This window comes from Mobula birostris, chromosome 4, assembly GCF_030028105.1.
Source record: "Mobula birostris isolate sMobBir1 chromosome 4, sMobBir1.hap1, whole genome shotgun sequence".
NCBI classification, from domain to species: Eukaryota; Metazoa; Chordata; class Chondrichthyes; order Myliobatiformes; family Myliobatidae; genus Mobula; species Mobula birostris.
In genome coordinates this window covers 208,891,726-208,913,239 of record NC_092373.1, presented here as the reverse complement: position 1 = coordinate 208,913,239, position 21,514 = coordinate 208,891,726, and the positions used below count along the sequence as shown (strand labels likewise).

General features: G+C 44.1%; 1 protein-coding gene across 1 annotated transcript in view; it reads right to left on the bottom strand.

Annotated features, from left to right (window-relative positions):
* The window catches only part of fbxo41 (F-box protein 41), a 225,460-nt gene that overhangs the window by 50,248 nt on the left and 153,698 nt on the right, over positions 1 to 21,514 (bottom strand). Inside the window, exon 7 of the mRNA XM_072254830.1 lies at positions 12,564 to 12,716. Coding sequence (XP_072110931.1) covers positions 12,564 to 12,716 — 153 coding nt within the window. The remainder of the gene's footprint in view (positions 1 to 12,563; positions 12,717 to 21,514) is intronic.

Below are 21,514 nucleotides of genomic sequence, written 5' to 3'. Positions count from 1 at the left end.
GGACAGAGATGGCGCTCAGTACTCAGTGTCGGAGAGCTGATCAGAGCTCAAAGTTTTCGTATGACTCAGAGTGTGACTGTGGTTGGCACGGCGGGGAAAGTTTTTCTTCCTTCTCCCGTCTGCGTGAGATGTGGGACATTTGAGAAACTTTGAACTTTACTGTGCTCATGGACTTCTTCATCAAGTTATGGTATTGTTGCAGTGTTGTAACTATATGTTATAATTATGTGGTTTTGTCAGTTTTTTCAGTCTTGATCTGTCCTGTGTTTTGTGATATCACACCGGAAATAATGTATCATTTCTTAATGCATGCATTACTAAATGACAATAAAAGAGGACTACGTGTCTTCCTGTGAAATATTTACTCCTCATGTATATAAAGGATGTAAGTAATAAAGTCAATTCAATTCAGATAATGCTGAGCTTTTATAAGACACTAGTCAGGCCACACTTAAGAGTATTGTCAACCGTTTTTGACCCTGTATCTCAGAAAGGATGTGCTGTCATTGGAGAGAGACCAGAGGAGGTTCACGAGGACGATTCTGCGAATAAAGGTGTTGTGAGGAGCATTTGGCAGCTTTGGGCCTGTACTCATTGGAATTTAGAAGAATGTGGGTGGATGGGGAGGGGATGCTTCCTCTGGTGGGGTATCTAGAACTAGAGGGCACAGCTTTAAAACTGTAATGCTGCCCTTTTAGCCAGAGAGTAGTAAATCTGTGGAATGCTCTACCACAGACTGCAGTGGAGACCAAGTCCGTGCATATATTTAAGGCGGAAGTTGATCGTTTCCTGATCGGTCAGAGTATCAAAAGACTGGCAAGAAGGCAGGTGTATGGGGTTTGAGTGGGATCTGGGGTCAGCCGTGATGATACGCAGAGCAGACTCGATGTACTGAATGGCCTAATTCTGCTCCTATGTCTTATGGTCTTATATTCTGGAAATACAGAAGGGGATAGAAACCTCAAATTTAGAGGAGGCATCAGATAATTAGATAAGTACAGAAACTGCTCTTGATGTTTTTAATTACAGGTGTTTGGAGATGATTGGGATTGGAATACTAGTGATGAGGGGCCTCATAATGGTCGAAGGCTCTACTGAAGATTGCTGCACTACAAACGAATTTATGAAGGACTGAGATGAGATTGTGAAAAGGAAATGAGACTGTTGGTTGTTGACATTTGTGGTTGATTGAGGGTGATATGGGAAAAAGATTGGAGTACGAGGATAACAGTGGGACATCATGCTTTATTGTGAATGCAATGGTATTGTTGACATAGACACAAATCAGAAATAAGATTATAGATTATCATATGCCTCAGGTAACTCAAACCCTGTGACCCTGGAGCATTAAGGTTTTCCATATATACCTTAGTCCATAGTGTGAATGATGACAACTGATACCATAACTATCACAATACCAGCTGTTGCTAGTCCTTTATTGTGTGATGAGGTTCAGACTGACAAAGGGAGTAAATTTGGTTCCCGTCATCGAAAAAGAGAATATTAGGTTTATCTGGAGGATTTATTAAGAATGGGTTAACAGATTGTGGATTTGTTTCTTATGATATTCTGTATCTATCTTACCTGTCAATACCAGAATATTTCATTTAAGGCAGAACAAGACAGTTATTTACCATAATGAAGCTATTATAAGACAATGAGATGAGCTGTCCAAGACTATTAAAGATGATGTGGGTTTTGCTAATGAAGTTGTGTAGAATCCATCCCTTTTGGGACTGAAGTTTGGAACATGGAATATAGAACATAGAAAACCTACAGCACATTACAGGCCCTTCAGCCCACAATGTTGTGCCGACCATCTAACCTACTCCAGTAACTGCCCAGAATTTCCCTAGCGCATAGCCCTCTATATTTCTAAGCTCCATGTAACTATCTAAGAGGTTCATAAAAGACCCTATTGTATCTGCTTCCACCACCGCTACCGGCAGTGCATTCCACATACCCACCGCTCTCTGTGTGAAAAACTTACCCCTGACATCCCCTCGGTACCTATTTCCAAGCATCATAAAACTATGGCCCCTCGTGTTAGCTATTTCAGCCCTGGGGAAAAGAGTCTGGCTATCCACACGATCAATGCCCCTCATCATCTTATACACCTCTATCAGGTCACCTTTCATCCTCTGTTGCTTTAACAAGAAAAGGGCAAGTTCACCCAACCTATTCTCATAAGGTACGCCCTACAATCCAGGCAACATCCTTGTAAATCTGCTCTGCACTCTCTCGATAGTATCCACATCCTTCCTGTAGTGAGATGACTAGAACTGAACACAGTATTCCGAACGGGGTCTGACCAAGAGCTCTTGTATAGCTGTAACATTATCTCATGGCTCTTGAACCCCATCCCATGGCTGACGAATGCCAACACCCTATACACCTACTTAACAACACTGTCAACCTGCACAGCAGCTTTGCGTGTCCAATGGACAAAGAAGCCAAGATCTCTCAAATCCTCCACACTGCCAAGACTCTTATCATTAATATTAAATTCTGTTCTCAAATTTGACCTACCGAAATGAACACTTATCTGGGCTGAACTCCATCTGCCACTTCTCAGCCCAGTTCTGCATCCTATCAATGTCCTGCTGTAAACTCTGACAATACTCTTCTCTCGTAACACTGTAATTCCACAACACCCTCAACCTTTGTGCCATCAGCAAACTTACTAACCCATCCTTCTACTTCTTCATCCAGGGTATCCTGTGGATTAAAAGAGGGAAATGCTGGCCATGATGGATTTGAAATATGGAAGAAAACATCAAACTCAAATGAGTCTAGGACAGTGGAAGCCGACAGATCAACTAAATTTGTTCCTGCCATGTTGAATGCCCAAGAGGTGGCTTTTTAGAGCAGTTTGTCGTACAGCCAACTAGGGGATCAGCTAAACTGGACTGGGAGCTATGTAACTGAACCGGAGGAGGTTAGGGAGCTTAAGGTAAAAGAACCCTTAGGAACTAGTATTTACAACTTGAAATTTGATAGGAAGAAAGTAAAGTCTGACGTAGCAGTATTCAGTGGAGTAAGGGAAATTACAGTGATATGAGAAAGGAGTTGGCCAAAGGAAATTGGAAGGAGCTGCTGGCAGGGATGTCAGCAGAGCAGGAATGGTGTGAGTTTCTGGGAAAAGTGAGGCAGCTGCAGGACATGTGTATCCAAAAATGAAGAAATACTCAGATGGTAAAATAGTAAAGCCGTGGCTGACAAGGGAAGTCAAAGCTATCGTAAAAGAAGAAGAAAGGGCATACAACAAAGCAAAAATTAGTGGGAAGATTTAGGATTGGGAAGTTTCTAAGAACCCAGAGAGCATAAAAAATCATTAGAAACATGTCCCTACCTTAGAACTATGACCCATATGTCAGAGCTGATAAGGAGGCAGACCTCCCAAGGGGATGGACTACGCAGAGGGATGCTAGTGACCAGGATCCTGTGAGAAGGGGAGCAGCCGATATTGTCTGTTACAACTGTGGTGAAGAGAGACACTTCAGGCAGGAGTGTGAACCACTGGAGAGTGAGCCCTCGGGTACCTAAGCAGGGAAATATGTCGAGAAACTTAGAAGAGACCCAGTGAGAGAACAGCCTGGCGTCTCGGGGGGCGGAGCATGTTACCAACAATATATCAAGGAACACCCTAAAGCAAAAAGCCTTATTCCTGAAGGCTTGATGGGGCCAAGCTCCAGTGTATCGCTACGCATAGAGGGTATTTATGCCAGAGCCATACTTGACACAGGGTCACAGGTCACTTTGCTGTACTGTATTTGACACACTCAGCGCACTAGAGATCTGGGGTCTTAGTACGGGTGATGATCCATATGCCGGTGACTTGTTGTTGAAGCTGGAGTTTTCGGAGGCAGATTTGGGAGTAACTGAGGTCCTTGATATATTAGTGCTGGTTTGTCCGATCCTGATGAGAAGGACGGAGTTTCAATTCTTGTGGGGAAAAATATTCCTATTGTGAGGAGACTACTGGGAGCCTGCAAGGAGAGAGTTGAAGGGAGCTTTCTGAAAACCTTCTCGCTGCTTTTGAGGAAGTGCGTGGCCACACTCGGCTGGATAATGAGCTTAGACGAGGGACTGTGTGGTTCACCCAGTCAAAACCAGTCATGTTACAATCTGGTGAAGTAGCGAGAGTGATGGGAATACCCAAGTTTCCTGGAATGCCTGAGGGTGAGACCCTCTTAGTGGATGCACTGGAAGAGCCTGAGACCGAGGCCCTCCTTGTGGATACTCCGGAAGACCACAAAGAGGAGTTGGGATTACCTGCTGGGATACTGGTGAGGCCTGAACTGCAGAAGTCCTTGATTGTACAGATGAACAGGATGGCAGTGAGTGTCAGGAACACTACGAAGAGGGAGGTCACCTTCAAGCGAGGGATACCACTGGCACACCTCTTCCCAGTGACGGAAATGTCTAGTGTCCCTGTGAGACAAGCTGGGGAGAAACTCCTTCTGAAAAATGGGAAGTTGACTGCCGAGTCATTCAACTTTGGGGATTTCCTGGTACCTGTTGGTTGGAAGAGGAGGTTGGTAGAGAAGATGTTGAAGCTGGAAGATGTCTTTTCTACTGACTAGTGTGCTGTGGGCTGTTCCAAGAGCATTCGCCACACCATCCGGGTGACCAAGGACACCCCGTTCCGAGAGAGGTCACAGCGACTGGCACCTGCAGAGGTGTTCAGCAGCATTTGTGTAAACTGAAGGAAGCTGGGATTATCACTGAGGTCAGAGGCTCCTGTGCATCCCCAATATTAGTGGCCAGGAAGAAGAATGGGAAGGTACAGATGTGTGTGGACTGTAGGACTCTGAACAGGTGTATCGTTCCCAACCAGTATACAGTCCCGAGGATCGAAGACGCGGTGGTCTGTCTGAGTGATGTGAAGTAGTTCAGTGTGCTGGACTTGAGTGGCTATTATCAGATCCCCATGAGTGAGGCTGACAAAGAGAAGATGGCATTTATATGTCCACTAGGATTCTTCCAGTTTGAAAGATGCCCCAGGGCATATCAGGAGCCCCTGCGATTTTCCAGCATGTCATGGAGAAAATGGTGGGGGTATGAACATGCTTCAGGTATTGGTGTATATGGATGATCTCACAGTGTTCAGGTCCACCTTCGGGGAACATGAAGCAAGGCTACTGAAGGTACTGGGCTACCTGAAAGCTGAAGGATTAAAACTTTTCCTGGACAAATGCCAGTTCTGCAAGACACCTTGTCAACTATGTTGGGCACACAGTCTCATAAATCGGAGTAGCTATAGATCTGTCTAAGATAGAGGCAGTGACCACAAGCCCGCGGCCCCAGACTGTCAGTGCTTTGCGCTCATTCCTTGGGTTCTGTGTGTACTATCAGAGATTCGCAAAGGACTAAGCGAAAGTGAGTCACCCTTAAAATCAGCTTCTGTTTAGTTATCTCCCCTTGGGGAAGAAAGGGAGGAGGACATGAGGAGAGGAGGATAAAGATTATCTTAACCCTTTAGAGTCTTTTGGAGCGAGATGGGATGCAAACTATGAAGAGTCCTTTCAGTCGCTGAGGGAGCTGCTGGCACAGGTGTGCTGGCTTTTGCAGACCCCCGATTGCCTTATGCACTGCATACAGATGTGAGCAGAGAGGGCTTACGGGGTGTCCTGTATCAGGATCAAGGCACAGGATTGAGACTTGTTGCATTTGACAACTGGAGTCTGTCACCCTCTGAGAAAAATTATCCCACGCACAAATTGGAGTTCCTGACAATGAAATGGGCTGTGGTGGGTAACTTGAGTAACTACCTCTATGGTGCCAAATTTGAGGTGAGGACAGACAACAATCCCCTAATTTATATCCTGACCTCATCAAAATTGGATGCCACAGGCCATCAATGGTTAGTGGTGTTGTCTGCATGTGATTTCAGCCTGAAGTACTGGCTGGGAAGTAGGAACATTGATGCCAATGTAATTGTCCCAACGTGTGCATAAGGGGCTGGACAGGGACGGAGAGTGGCAGAGCGTTCCTGCCCCAGGGGTGAAAGCCATGTGCCAGTTTGCCATCACGGTGAAGGCAGAGGAAAGGCAGGGGCAGGATTGAGTGGTAGATCAATTGGGAGCTTACGATGGTCCCATTCCACAAGCTTACCGTAACCTGACTGCTCTGAAGGCAAACTAGTTGCTGGAATTGAGTCCTGGGGAAGTGGCAGCTGCTCAGCGAGATGACCCGGGCATCGGTACCGTTAGGTCAACGGTCAAAAAAGAAGACATGGTCAAAGCAGATAGGACGAAACATGCCGTGGTGTCTCCATTACTGAAAGACTGGCCCCAAGATTAGAGTTGAGGAACCAGGTCCTCTACCAGGTCACATTGCTTCCAGACCAGTCTCAGTGCTCTCAGCTGGTTCTGCCTGAGAATTATCGGAGGATTGTGTTGAAGTCGCTTCATGATGATTCTAGCTATGAGGGGGATTGACAAGACCTATGGATTTCTCAGAGATCGGTTCTACTGGCCCCGGATGAGGCCAGAGAAGTCATGCATTCAATGTTTATGGAGGAAGACGCTGTCTATGAGGGCCGTTTCATTGTCCCACTTGCAGAGTGTGGGGCCACTTAACCTAGCATGCATGGATTTCCTGTCAATAGAGCCAGATGCCAGCAACGTGGCGAATGTCTTGGTCAGAATCAGTTTTATTATCACTAGCATGTGATGTGGAATTTGTTAACTTAGCAGCAGCGGTTCAATGCAATACATAATATAGAAGAGATAAAAAAGAAATAACTAAAATAATAATAATAAGTAAATCAATTACAGTATATATATATTGAATAGATTAAAAAACGTGCAAAAAACAGAAATACTGTCTATTAAAAAAAGTGAGGTAGTGTCCAAGGGTTCAATATCCATTGGGGGGGGGGGGGGGGTCACGTGATGACGTGGGATTGAGACGTGTAAATCCAGCTCTCCCATAAAAAATCAGCAAAGTACCGTTTAAACAAGGTAAAGTTAATAAATACTTTCTGAAAACTACTTATAAACTTCGTAAGACTAGTCTATGATATGCCTCGTAAACTGCAACAGAAGAAGTCTGTTGTTGTGAAGTCGCTGCGAGATGGGAAGAAAAAAGGGCCTACTGCAGCGATGGAGCCTCGGATTCAGGTTGGATCTCCTTCAGAGGAGACTCATTTTATCTCTGGCGTAGAAGAACAGGGAGCATTGGCGGTGGTAGCGGTCTCTCAGAAGAAGATGCCGGAATTGCGCATGCGCAAATCAACACAACTTAAACTACAAGAACGGCCACCGCAACTGAAAACGACTCAGAGTCAGAATTGGATACCACAGGGAATACAGATGAGGAAGAGGAGGAAGAACTGGAAGAGACTGGAAGTAAAGGATGCGACGGAGACATGAGAGGCTTTATTGCAATTAACAGCTGAACTAAGAAAATTAAGAACAGAGCTTAGAGACGTGAAGATGTGCTATGATAAAGCTATGAAAAGACAGGATGAAATGGATAAGAAACTTCAGAAGATGGAAGGAACAATGGAGCATATTAACGATAGAGTGGACAAAACAGAAAATGATGTGCTTGTCTGGAATACGGAAAGAAATCGACCCTTGGAGAAAGTGGACGTGTTGGAAAATTTTAGTAGACGTAGTAACATTAAAATTGTTGGTCTTAAAGAAGGTACAGAGGGAGACAATCCAATAGAATTTTTTCAAAGATGGATCCCGAAAACCTTGCAAATGAAAGAGGAAGACCGATCAATTGAAATAGAGCAGGTACATAGAGCTCTGAGACCAAAACCACAAGATGACCAATATCCATGATAAATTTTAATAAAATTCTTAAGATTTCAAGACAAAGAAAGGATTCTACAGGCGGCTGCCCAAGCTGCCAAGAACAGAAAAGGGCCACTGATGATAGAAGAGAAGAATTTTTTTTTTTACCCTGACATAAGTTATGAACTTTTGAAGAAAAGGAAGAAATTTAATCCAGTGAAAAAAGCCCTATGGGATCACGGTTATCAATTTATATTGCGTTATCCTGCAACCTTAAAGATTTTTCTGCCTGGTGGAGAAAAAAAGATTTTTTGACAATTACCAGAAAGCAGAGGAGTTTGTACGAGATTCTTTGAATATTCACCAGATACAAGAACAAACCCAGGGGTCTGAGATGGATTGAAGATGAAGACTGGATTAAGGATTAGGTCTGTTGGATTTTTAGGCGGATGAATATATAAATATATTATTAATTATATGAGGGAGGGGAAGAAAGGTTAAAATTTGAGGAGTATTAGCTGGGAATAATGACATTAATTTTTTTTATATATATACAATTTTTTGTTATGGGGGAGCTGGAAGAAACACTGTCCAATTGCTACGTTATTCATGTGTGCAAACGTGGCAATAGCCACGACCCGCACAATGGAGGGGGGTAGTGTTGTGTATCTTTTCATTCACAACATTAGTGGGGGAGTATTTTGTTTTTTCTTTTTTTGCCTGGATGATTGGGAGGGAAACACATAGCAACATGGTGAAGTTCAAAGAGATTCCCCACGGAACTATGAGAGTTGAGAAGCTAAGTAATGTTTTAGTCTTTAAGAGATAAATATGAAACATTTTTGAATATTTGGAGCCTTTATTTACAGCTCCGATGATAAAGATCTTGGTTCCTTGGGGAAAGTAACAAATATATATTAAATTTATTTTTAATCCCATGGAGCATGTGCAAACCTTCCAATACTCAGGCGGTTCTTTTTTTTCTTTTTTTCTTTTCTCTTTAGGTAGGAGTATATATCGGGGGGGAGGGTTAAGGGGACGGGGAGGGTAGATATCATTTTCTCATGTATTTACTTTGAAAACTCAATAAAAACTATATTAAAAAAAATGTCCATTTAGGAATCAAATGGCAGAGGGGAAGAAGCTGTTCCTGAATCGCTGAGTGCGTACCTCCTACCTGATGGTAACAGTAAGAAAAGGGCATGCGCTGGGTGCTGGAGGTTCTTAATAATGGACGCTGCCTTTCCTAGACACCCCTCCTTGAAGATGTCCTGGGTACTTTGTAGGCTAATACCCAAGATGGAGCTGACTAGATTTACAACCCTCTGCAGCTTCTTTCAGTCCTGTGCAGTAGCACCCCCACCTCCGCCCCGATCACAGACAGTGATGCTCTCCACAGGACATCTATAGAAGTTTTTGAGTGTATTTGTTGACATGCAAAATCTCTTCAAGCTCTTAATGAAGTATACCCACTGTCCTGCCTTCTTTATAACTGCATTGATAGCAGGCACCAGTTTAGATCCTCACAGATCTTGACACACAGGAACTTGAAGCTGCTCACTCTCTCCACTTCTGATCCCTCTATGAGGATTGGTATGTGTTCCTTCATCTTACCCTTCCCGAAGTCCACGATTAGCTCTTTCGTCTTACTGACGTTGAGAGCCAGGTTGTTGCTGCAACACCACTCCACTAGTTGACATAACTCACTCCTATACGCCCTCAGTTCACCACCTGAGATTCCACCAACAGTAGTTGTATCATCAGCAAATTTATAGATGGTATTTGAGCTATGCCTAGCCACACAGTCATGTGTATACAGAGAGTAGAGCAGTGGGCTAAGCACACACCCCTGAGGTGCACCAGTGCTGATCGTCAGTGAGGAAGATATGTTATCACCAATCCGCACAGATTGTGGTCTTCTGGTTAGGAAGTCGAGGATCTAATTGCAGAAGAAGGTACAGAGGCCCAGGTTCTGTAACTTCTCAATCAGGATTGTGGAAATGATGGTATTAAATGCTGAGCTATAGTCGAGGAACAGCATCCTGACATAGATGTTTGTGTTGTCCAGGTGGTCTAAGGTTGTGTGAAGAGCCATTGAGATTGCGTTTGCCGTTGACCTATTGTGGCGATAGGCAAATTGCAATGGGTCCAGGTCAGTGCTGAGGCAGGAGTTCAGTCTAGTCACGACCAACCTCTCAAAGCATTTTATTACTGTCGATGTGAGTGCTACCGGGCGATAGTCATTAAGGCAGCTCACATTATTCTTCTTAGGCACTGGTATAATTGTCGCCTGTTTGAAGCACATGGGAACTTCCGCCCGTGGGAACTTACGGATCACTACACCAGTTATGCGCAAGGATCAGAGGGCGTCCACGGAGCCCAAAGTGTTGTGGGAGAAGAATTTCAATTATTATGGGCTCCCCAGGGGGATACATAGTGATCAGGGATGGGATTTCCAAAGTATGCTCATACATGAGCTACTGAGTACGCTTGGAGTCAAGAAGTCGAAGACTACGCCTTATCACCCATAGGGTGATCCCCGGCCCGAGAGGTTTAATCGGACCTTTTTAGACACACTTGGAACCTCGGAGATCAGCAAAAAGAACAAGTGAAGTCGACATATTGGACATCTGGTCCACTGCTACAACTGTACACAAAATGAAGCTAACCGGTACTCGCCATATTATCTGATGTTTGGGCGTGAGGTGAGGTTGCCCATCAACCTCTTTTTTGGGACTGGCGAGGAAGATCTACCACCGAAGACTCATCTGAAGTACAGTGTGTGTCTGATAGGAGAAGGGAGCTGAAAAGGGCTTACGAATTAGCTGAGGTCATGACTACCAAGCAGAATCAAGGAAATAAGAGGAGGTATGATCAAAAGTTTAGGTTCTCCCACCTCAGGTCTGGGACCGAGTCCTCATAAATAATTTGGGGCTACCTAGGAAGCATAATTTGGCTGACTGCTGGGCGGCTACGCCCTATGTCGTGGAGAGTCATATGCCACAGCACCCATACAAACAGGGGTTTGGGGAGGGAGAGCACCTCAATATCACGAGTTTGGGAGGGCCGGAGTTTGTCTTCCCTTGACTTACACAGCCAAGGAGACCACGGGGTTTCAGTTATAACAGAAGATTGAATAGGTTGGGACTTTATCCCACTGAGGTTGGGATAACACAACCAGAGGTCACAGGTTAAGGGTGAAAGGGGAACAGTTTAAAGGGATCATGAGGGAAACCTCTTCACTCAGAGGGTTATGGGAGTGCTGCCAGCACAAATGATGTGTGCGAGTTTGTTTTTAACATTAAAGAGAAGTTTGGATGATACATGGTTGGTAGAGGTATAGAGGGCTATGGTTCTGGTGCAGGTTGATGGGAGTAGGCAGCTTAAATGGTTCAGCACGGACTAGATGGCTGAAGGGCTGGTTTCTGTGCTGTACTTTTCTATGACTTGACAATACTAAATGGACCCGCAAACACCACTTTGTCCTCAGGTTCCCTTAAATATTTCACCTTTCACCCTAAACCCATGACTTCTAGTTCTACTCTCGCCAACCTGAACAAAAAAGCCTTTTGCCCAGTATGTATCCCTCATAATTATGTATATTTCTATCAAATCTTACCACATTATCCTCCGCTCCAGGGTATAAAGTCCAACCTACCCAATATACCCCTTTAACTCAGGTCCTCAAGTCCCAGCCTTGGAGCGACGGAGGATGAGCAGTGACCTGATAGAGGTGTATAAGATAATGAGAGGCATTGATCGTGTGGATAGTCAGAGGCTTTTCCCCAGGGTTGAAATGGCTAGCATGAGAGGGCACAGTTTTAAGGTGCTTGGAAGTAGGTACAGAGGAGATGTCAGGGGTAAGTTTTTTATGCAGAGGGAGGTGAGTGTGTGGAATGGGCTGCTGGCAATGGTGGTGGAGGCAGATATGATAGGATCTTTTAAGAGACTCCTGGATAGGTACGTGGAGCTTAGAAAAATAGAGGACTGTGGGTAACCCTAGATAATTTCTAAGGTAAGGACTTGTTCGGCACAGCTTTGTGGGCTGAAGGGCCTGTATTGTGCTGTAGGTTTTCTATGTTTCTATGTAACATCTGTGTAAATTTTCTCTGCATCTTTCAAGCTTACTGATATGCATTCCACACAATACTCTAAATTTGGCCTCACCAACATGTTACACAACTTCCACATAACACGACCACCTCTTTGTTGTCCTTATATCTGGAGTCTTACTCGTTAGTCTCTGCCTCTAAGCAGTTAGAAGGAATACAGCCAGATGATCAAAGCTCCCCAAATGCTGTCTGGGCATGGAAGAAAGGGCGTTTCTAGCTGGAGAATAACGGTGGCTGAGTGTGTTGGGCTTCCTGGTGCTGTTAATGATAATTGGCCAGACAGTTCTTCAACACTGCTTCCTGTTTGTTGACCTTGGCACTCAATACTTTCAGGGCTTGCTTTACATTTGCCTTTGGCAGTATGTAAACTAAGGTCAGGATCACAGTGGACTCTCTTGGTAAGTACAGCAGTTGGCACTCAATAATTGGATGTTCCAGGTCAGGGAAACAGGAGTGCAGTAAAACCACTATGTCCAAGGACCACATCGACTTTAACAAGAAACACAAACCCCTACCTTTTCCCTCTTTCAATCAGCAAGTGAATCCAAGTGAATTTTGCTTTTAAAAGCCTTTACGCATCTCCTCAAAATCTTTTCTACATATTTCACTCCATAGCTGTTGTAATGAATAACATTTAAGTCTGTTTACCCAATTATTTCTCCAGTCAGGTCAGCTATAAAACAAGATCTACTTTACTCACCGATAAGTTACTGCTTGAAGTGCGCGGCAGTAGCAACTTGCCAACCAAAGTGAACGGTCAGTCAGTACGTTTGGACAATGGGAAACCTTCAGAATTAGCAGATTGCTGCCAGCAGCCTTCAGCATGGATTCCAGTCCTGTCTCCAGACAGCCACTGGCGTAACAAAATAAAACACATTTGGTTGCTTTGAGAAATTAAACTTGATATTTCCCCTTAATCTAATTCTTAATTAACAAAGGAAACCATGCAAAAGTTAAAAGTGGAATTGTTTATTATTGTCACAGGACTGAGGATGGGGCTGTTGGTACACAAACAGAGAGAGTGTGTAGTGACGCAAACACTAGGAATGCTGCAGGTGCTGGAATTTCAAGCAACACACATAAAAGTTGCTGGTGAACGCAGCAGGCCAGGCAGCATCTACAGGAAGAGGTACAGTCGACGTTTCGGGCCGAGACCCTTCGTCAGGACTAACTGAAGGAAGAGTTAGTAAGAGATTTGAAAGTGGGAGGGGGAGGGGGAGATCCAAAATGATAGGAGAAGACAGGAGGGGAAGGGATGGAGCCAAGAGCTGGACAGGTGATTGACAAAAGGGATATGAGAGGATCATGGGACAGGAGGTAGAGGGAGAAAGAAAAGGGGGAGGGGGGAAGCCCAGAGGATGGGCAAGGGGTATAGTGAGAGGGACAAAGAGAGAAAAATGAGAGAGAGAGAAAGAATGTGTGTATAAAAATAAGTAACAGATGGGGTACGAGGGGGAGGTGGGGCATTAGCGGAAGTTAGAGAAGTCAATGTTCATGCCATCAGGTCTACCCAGGCGGAATATAAGGTGTTGGACAACAGAATTGTCCATCTTGGCTCTTGGCTCCATCCCTCCCCCTCCTGTCTTCTCCTATCATTTTGGACCTCCCTCTCCCCCTCCCACTTTCAAATCTCTTACTAGCTCTTCTTTCATTTAGTCCTGACGAAGGGTCTCGGCCCAAAACGTCAACTGTACCTCTTTCTATAGATGCTGCCTAGGGTGTAGTGAGACTGTCAGGAAGGACAGGCAGATGACAGGGCAAAACTGCAGTCAGTAGAATGAGTTGCAGAGAAAATTGAAAAAGCGGATAACTACAGATTTGAATGCATGCAGTATATGAAATAAGGTAGAAATGTTGGATAGATTTTTGCATAGTAGGGGAATTAAGACTTATGGGAAAAAGGCAGGTGGGTGGAGATGAGTGCATGGTCAGATCAGCCATGATCTTACTGAATGGTGGAGCAGGCTCGACAGGCCAGATGGCCTATTCCTGCTCCTATTTCTTACGTTCTTAAGTTCTTATTGGCCAGTTAAGTCTGACCTCAATGGTTTGGAAGATGTTGGAGACTATTGTTATGGATGTGGTTTTGGGGTACTTGGAGACTTGTGACAAAGTAGACTGCAGTCAGCATGGGCTCCTCAAAGGAAATTATTGCCTGACAAATCTGTTAGAATTCTTTGAAGAAATGCCATGCAGTATGGACGAAGGAGAATCGGTTGATATTGTACTTGCATTTTTGGAAGGCCTTTGACAAGGTGCCACACATGAGGCTGCTTAGCAAGCTATGAGCCCATGGTACTACAGGGAAGATTCTAGCATGGTTAAAGTAGTGGCTGATGGCAGGAGGTAAAGAGCGGGAATAAAGCTGCCACTGACAAGTGGTGGTCCACAGGGGTCTGTGCCAGGAAGGCTTCTTTTTACGTTATACGTCAATGACTTGGATGACAGAATTGCAGGCTTTGCTGCAAAATTTGCAGACCATAAGAAGTGGAGAGATATGTGGTTTTGAGAAAGTACAGAAGCTACAAAAGACAAAGACAGATGAGGAGAATGGGCAAAAAATGGCTGATGGAAATATAGTGTATAGTCATGCACTTACATAGAAGAATTTAAGACCATAAGACATAGAAGCAGAATTAAGCCATCTGGCCCATCGAGTCTGCTCCAACATTCAATCATGGCTGATCCTTTTTCACTATCTTCTCCTCAACCCTAGTTCCCGGCATTCTCCCCATAACCTTTGATGCCATGTCCAATCAAGAACCTATCAAACTCCATCTTGAACACAACCAAACACCTGGGTTCCACAGCTGCATGTGGCAACAAATTCCACAAATTCACCACCCTTTGGCTAAAGAAATTTTTCTGCACCTGCTTTGAAAGGGCGCCCCTCTATCCTGAGGCTGTGCCATCTTGTCCTATCCTCTCCCACCATGGAAAACATCCTTTCCACATCTACTCTGTCTAGGCCTTTCAACATTCAAAAGGTTTCATTGAGATCGTTTCTCATCCTTCTGAATTCAGGAGCACAGAACTGTTCACAATACCCAAGGTGAGGCCTCACCAGTGCCTTATAAAGCCTCAGCATCACATCCTTACTCTTGTACTCTCGACCTCTTGAAATGAATGCTAACATGGCATTTGCCTTCCTCACCACCAACTCTACCTGCAAGTTAACCTGCAGGGTGTTCTGCACAAGGACTCCCAAATCCCTCTGCATCTCAGATTCTTGGATTTTCTTCTCATTTGGAAAATATTCCGCACATTTATTTCTACCACCAAAGTGCATGACCATGTATTTCCCAACATTGTATTTCATTTGCCACTTTCTTGCCCATTCTCTAAATCGGTCTAAGTCCTTCTGCATCCTACCTGTTTCCTCAATGATACCTGACCCTCCAGCAATCTTTGTATCATCTGCAGACTTGGCAACAAAGCCATCTATTCCATCATCTAAATCATTTATATACAGCATAAAAAGTGGTCCCATCACTGACCCCTGTGGAACACTAGTCTCTGGCAGCAACCAAAAAATGATCCTTATATTCTCACTCGCTGCCTCCTACCAATCAGCCAATACTCCAACCATGTCAGTAAATTTCCTGAAATACCATGGGCTCTTAACTTGGTAAGCAGCCTCATGTGTGGTACCTTGGCAAAGGCCTTCTGAAAGTCCAAATATTCAACATCCACTGCATCCCCTTTATCTATCCTACTTGTAATTCCTCAAAGAATTCCAATAGGTTTGTCAGGCAGGATTTTCCCTGAAGGAAACCATGCTGACTTTGTACTATCTTGTCCTGTGTCACCAAGTACTCCATCACCTCATCCTTAACAATTGACTCTAACATCTTCTCAACCGCTGAGGTCAGGCTAACTGGTCTATAATTTCCGTTCTGCTGCCTTCCTCCTTTCTCATAGAGTAGGGTAACATTTGCAATTTTAGAACGATAGAGACATAGAAAACCTACAGCACAATACAGGCCCTTTGGCCCACAAAGCTGTGCCGAACTTGTTCTTAACTTAGAAATTACCTAGGGTTGCCCACAGCCCCCTATTTTTCTGAGCTCCATGTACCCGTCCAGGAGTCTCTTAAAAGACCCTATCATATCCGCCTTCACCACCGTCGCCAACAGCCCATTCCACACACTCACCACTCTCTGCATAATAAACTTAACCCAGATATCTCCTCTGTACCTACTCCCAAGCACCTTAAACCTCTGCCCTCTTGTGGCAGCCATTTCAGCCCTGGGAAAAAGCCTCTGATTATTCACAAGATCAATGCCTCTCATCATCTTATACACCTCTATCAGATCATCTCTCATCCTTCGTCGCCCCAAGGAAAAAAGGTTGAATCATTAGTCCTGACGAAGGGTCTCGGCCTGAAACGTCGACTGCACCTCTTCCTAGAGATGATACCTGGCCTGCTGCGTTCACCAGCAACTTTTATGTGTGTTGCTTGAATTTCCAGCATCTGCAGAATTCCTGTTGTTTGAATTCACTCAACCTATTTTCATAAGGCATGCTCCCCAATCCAGGCAACATCTTTGTAAATCTCCTCTGCACCCTTTCTATGGTTTCCACATCCTTCCTGTAGTGAGGCGACCAGAACTGAGCACAGTACTCCAAGTGGGGTCTGACCAGGATCCTATATAGCTGCAACATTACCTCTCGGCTTCTAAATTCAATTCTACGATTGATGAAGGCCAATACACCATACACCTTCTTAACCACAGAGTCAACCTGCACAGCAGCTTTGAGCGTCCTATGGACACAGACCCCAAGATCCCTCTGATGCTCCACACTGCCTAGGGTCTTACCATTAATACTATATTCTGTTATCATATTTGACCTACGAAAATGAACCACCTCACACTTACCTGGGTTGAACTCCATCTGCCACTTCTCAGCCCAGTTTTGCATTCTACTGATGTCCTGCTGTTATCTCTGACAGCCCTCCAGACTATCCACAACACCCCCAACTTTTGTGTCATCAGCAAATTTACTACTCCATCCCTCCTATTCCTCATCCAAGTCATTTATGAAAATCACGAAAAGAGGAGGCGTCCCAGAACAGATCCCTGAGGCACACCACTGGTCACCAACCTCCGTGCAGAATATGACCCGTCTACAACCATGCCCCCCTGGATCCCATGCCTCCTTACTTTCTCAATATGCCTTGCATGGGGTACCTTATTAAATGCCTTGCTGAAATCCATATACATTACATCTACTGCTCTACCTTCTTCAATGTGTTTAGTCACATTCTCAAAAAATTTAATCAGGCTCGTAAGGCACAACCTGCCTTTGACAAAGCCATGCTGACTATTCCTAACCATGTTATACCTCTCCAAATGTTCATAATTCCTGCCTCTCAGGATCTTCTCCATCAACTTACCAACCACTGAAGTAAGACTCATTGGTCTATTATTCCCTGGGCTATTTCTACTCCCTTTTTTCAATAAGGGAACAACTTCTGCAACCCTCCAATCCTCCGAAACCTCTCCCATCCCCATTGATGATGCAAAGATCGTTGCCATTGACTCAGCAATCTCCTCCCTTGCTTCCCACAATAGCCTGGGGTATATCTCGTCCGGTCCCGGTGACTTATCCAACTTTATGCTTTCCAAAAGCTCCTGCACATTAACTTTCTTAATTTCTATATGTTCAAGCTTTTTGGTCCGCTGTAAGTCATCCCTACAATCACCAAGTCCTTCTTCGTAGTGAATACTGAAGCAAATATTCATTAAGTACCTCCGCTATTTCCTCCGGTTCCAAACACACTTTTCCACTGTCACACTTGATTGGTCCTATTCTCTCATGTCTTATCCTCTTGTTCTTACTTGTAGAATGTTCATACTTGTAGAATGCCTTGGGGGTTTTCCTTAATCCTGCTCGCTAAGGCTTTCTTATGGCCCCTCTGGCTTTCCTAATTTCATTCTTCAGCTCCTTCCTGCTAGCCTTATAATTTTCTAGATCTCTATCACTACCTAGTTTTTTGAACCTTTCATAAGATTTTCTTTTCTTCTTGACTAGATTTTCGACCGCCTTTGTACACTATGGTTCCGTACCCTACAATCCTTTCCATCTCATTGGAAAGTACCTATGCAGAATGGTACACAAATATCCCCTGAATATTTGCCACATTTCTGCCATACATTTCCCTGAGAACATCTGTTCCCAATTTATTCCTCCAAGTTCTTGCCTGATAGCTTCATATTTCTCCTTTCTCCAATTAAACACTTCCCTAACTTGTCAGTTCCTATCCCTCTCCAATGCTATGGTAAAGGAGATAGAACTGTGATCACTATCTCCAAGATGCTCTCCCACTGAGAGACCTGACACCTGACCAGGTTCATTTCCGAATACAGCCTCTCCTCTTGTAGGCTTATCTACATACTATGTAAGGAACACACCTAACAAACTCCGCCCCATCTAAACCCTTTGCTCGAGGAAGATGCCTATTAATACTGGGGAATTTAAAATCCTCCATCATGACAACCCTGTTATTATCGCAGCATTCCAGAATCTGTCTCCTGATCTGCTTCTCAATGTCACTGTTACTATTGGGATGTTTTCCAGTCAGCTGGCACCATGCCAGAGTCCAATGAGTTTTGTAAGATCATTTCCCATGCCTCCACAATCTCTAACACTACCTCTTTCAGAACCCTAGGATGCAGTTTCTCTGCTCTGGGTGACCCAAGTATCTTTAGGTCTTTCAGCTTTTTGAGCACCTTCTGTCTTGTAACAGGAACTGCACCCACTTCTCTTCCTTCAAAACACTAGATCAGGCATACTGCTAGTGTCTTCCACAGTGAAGGCTGACTCAAAATACTCACTTAGTTTAGCAGCCATCTCTTTGTCCCCCATTATTATTTCTCCTGCCTCATTTTCTAGTGTTGTTATATCCACTCCCATTTCTCTTTTATTTTTAACATACTTGAAAAAACTTTTACTATCCACTTTGATATTACTTGCTTGCTTTCATATTCCAGCTTTTCCCTTCTAATGATTTTCTAGTTGCTTTCTGTAGGTTTTTAAAAACTTCCCAATCCTCTATCTTCCCACTAATTTTTGCTTTGTTGTCTGCCCTTTTTTTAGCTTTTACAATAGCTTTGACTTCCCTTGTCAGCCATGGTTACAGTATTTTACCATTTGAGTATTTCTTCATTTTTGGAATACACATGTCCTGCACCTTCCTCATTTTCCCCAGAAACGCACACCATTCTTTTGTAAGTGGAGAGAATTTTCAAAAATCTGAGGCAAAAAGGGACTTTGTAGTCCTTGTGCAGGATTAAGGTTGACTTGCAGCTTGAGTCTGTGATGAGGAAGGGAAATATACTCATTTCAAGAGGACTAGAATATAAAAGTAGGATATAATGTTGAGACTTTAGGAATCACTGGTAAAGCCTCACTTGGAATATTGAGAGCAGTTTGAGGCACCTTACCTTAGAAAGAATGTGCTGACTCGTGAGAGGGTTCAAAGGAAGTTCATGAAAATTATTCCAGGCTTACTAGAGTTCAGAACAATAGAGGTGACCTCATTGAAGCCTATCACATGGTGAAAGGCCTGGATCAAGTGCATGTGGAAAGGATGCTTCTTGTCATGGAATAGTCTAAGACTAGACAATATACAGCCTCAGAATAGAGGGGCATCCTTTTAGAAGGGAGATAAGGAAGAATTTCTTTAGCCAGAGAGTGGTGAATCTGAAATTCTTTGCCACAGGCCGCTGTGGAGGCCAAGTCCTTATACATATTTAAGGCTGAGGCTGATAGATTCTTGATCGGTCACATGAAGGGATACGGGGGGAAGGTAGGAGATTGCGGCTAAGATGAAAATTGGATCAGTCATGGTGAAATGGCAGAGCGGACTTGATGGGCCAAATGGCCTAATTCTGTTCCTATATCTTATGTTCTTATGGTATGAGGGGTAACCTAATTGAAACTCATAGAATTGAAAGGCCTTGATAGAGCGGATGTGGAGAGGATGTTTCCTATGGTGGGAGAGTCTAGGACCAGAGGACACAGCTTCAGAATAGAGGCGAGTCCTTTTCGAATATGATGAGGAGGAATTTCTTTAGCCTGAGAGCGGTTAATCTATGGAATTCGTTTTCACAGGTGGCTGCGAAGGTCAAGTTTTTACATATATTTAAGGCAGTAGTTGATACACTGTTAGGCCAAATAGCCTAATTTTGCTCCTATATCTAATAGTCTAATGGTTTTATACATGATCTTATTTCCTGTTTTCATGCCTGACAAACCTGGTAGACTCCTTTGAGGAAATAACAAGCAGCATAGACAAAGAGGAATCAATGGAAGTTGAGTACTTGGATTTTCAAAAGGACTTTGACAAGCTGCCTCACTCAAGGCTGCTTAGCAAGATAGGTGCCATGGTTTACAGGAAAGATACTATCATGGATAAAGCAGTGGCTGAATGGGAAGAGGCAAAGAGTGGGAATAAAGTGAGCCTTTTCTGATTGGCTGTCAGTGACTAGCGCTCTTCCGCAGGGGTTGGTATTGGGACCGGTTCTTTTTATGTTGTATGTCAATGATCTCAATGACGGAATTGATGTCTTTGTGGCCAAGTTAGCCGATGATACGAAAATAGATGGAGGGGCAGGTAGTGTTGAGGAAACAGCGAAGCTGAAGAAGGACTTGAATAGATTAGGAGAATGAGTGGCAGATGGAATACAGTGTCAGGAAGTTCATGGTTGCATTTTGGTAGAAGAAATGAAGGTGTTGGGAAATGTATGACAATACATTTTGGTAAAAGGAACAACAGTGCAGACTATTATCTAAATGGGGAGAAGGTTCAAACATCAGAGGTCCAGAGGGACTGAGGAGTCCTCCTGCAAGACTCCCAGGAGGTCAATTTACAGCTTTGAGTCTGTGGTAAAGTTTGCAAATGCAATGTTGGCATTTATTTCAAGGGGAATAGAATATAAAAACAAAAAGATAATGCTGAGCCTCTAAAAGACACTAGTCATGGAAACATAGAGAACCTACAGCACAATACAGGCCCTTCGGCCCACAAAGCTGTGCCGAACATGTCCCTACCTTAGAACTGCCTAAGCTTACCCACAGCCCTCTATTTTTCTAAGCTCCATATACCCATCCAAGAGACTCTTAAAACACCCTATCGTTTCCACCTCCACCACCGTTGCCCGCAGCCCATTCCATGCACTCACCACTCCCTGAGTAAAAAACTTACCCCTGACTTCTCCTCTGTACCTACTCCCCAGCACCTTAAACCTGTGTCTTCTTGTGCTAGCCATTTCAGCCCTAGGGAAAAGCCTCTGACTATCCACACAATCAATGCCTCTCATTATCTTGTACACCTCTATCAGGTCACTTCTCATCCTCCGTCGCTCAAAGGAGAAAAGGCCGAGTTTACTCAACCTATTCTCATAAGGCATGCTCCCCAATCCAGGCAAAATCCTTCTAAGTCCCCTCTGCACCCTTTCTATGGTTTCCACGTCCATGCTGACTATTCCTAATCATATTATACCTCTGCAAATGTTCATAAACACTGCCTCTCAGGATCTTCTCCATCAACTAACCAACCACTGAAGTAAGACTCACTGGTCTATAATTTCCTGGGCTATCTCTACTCCCTTTCTTGAATAAAGGCACAAGATCCGCAACCCTCCA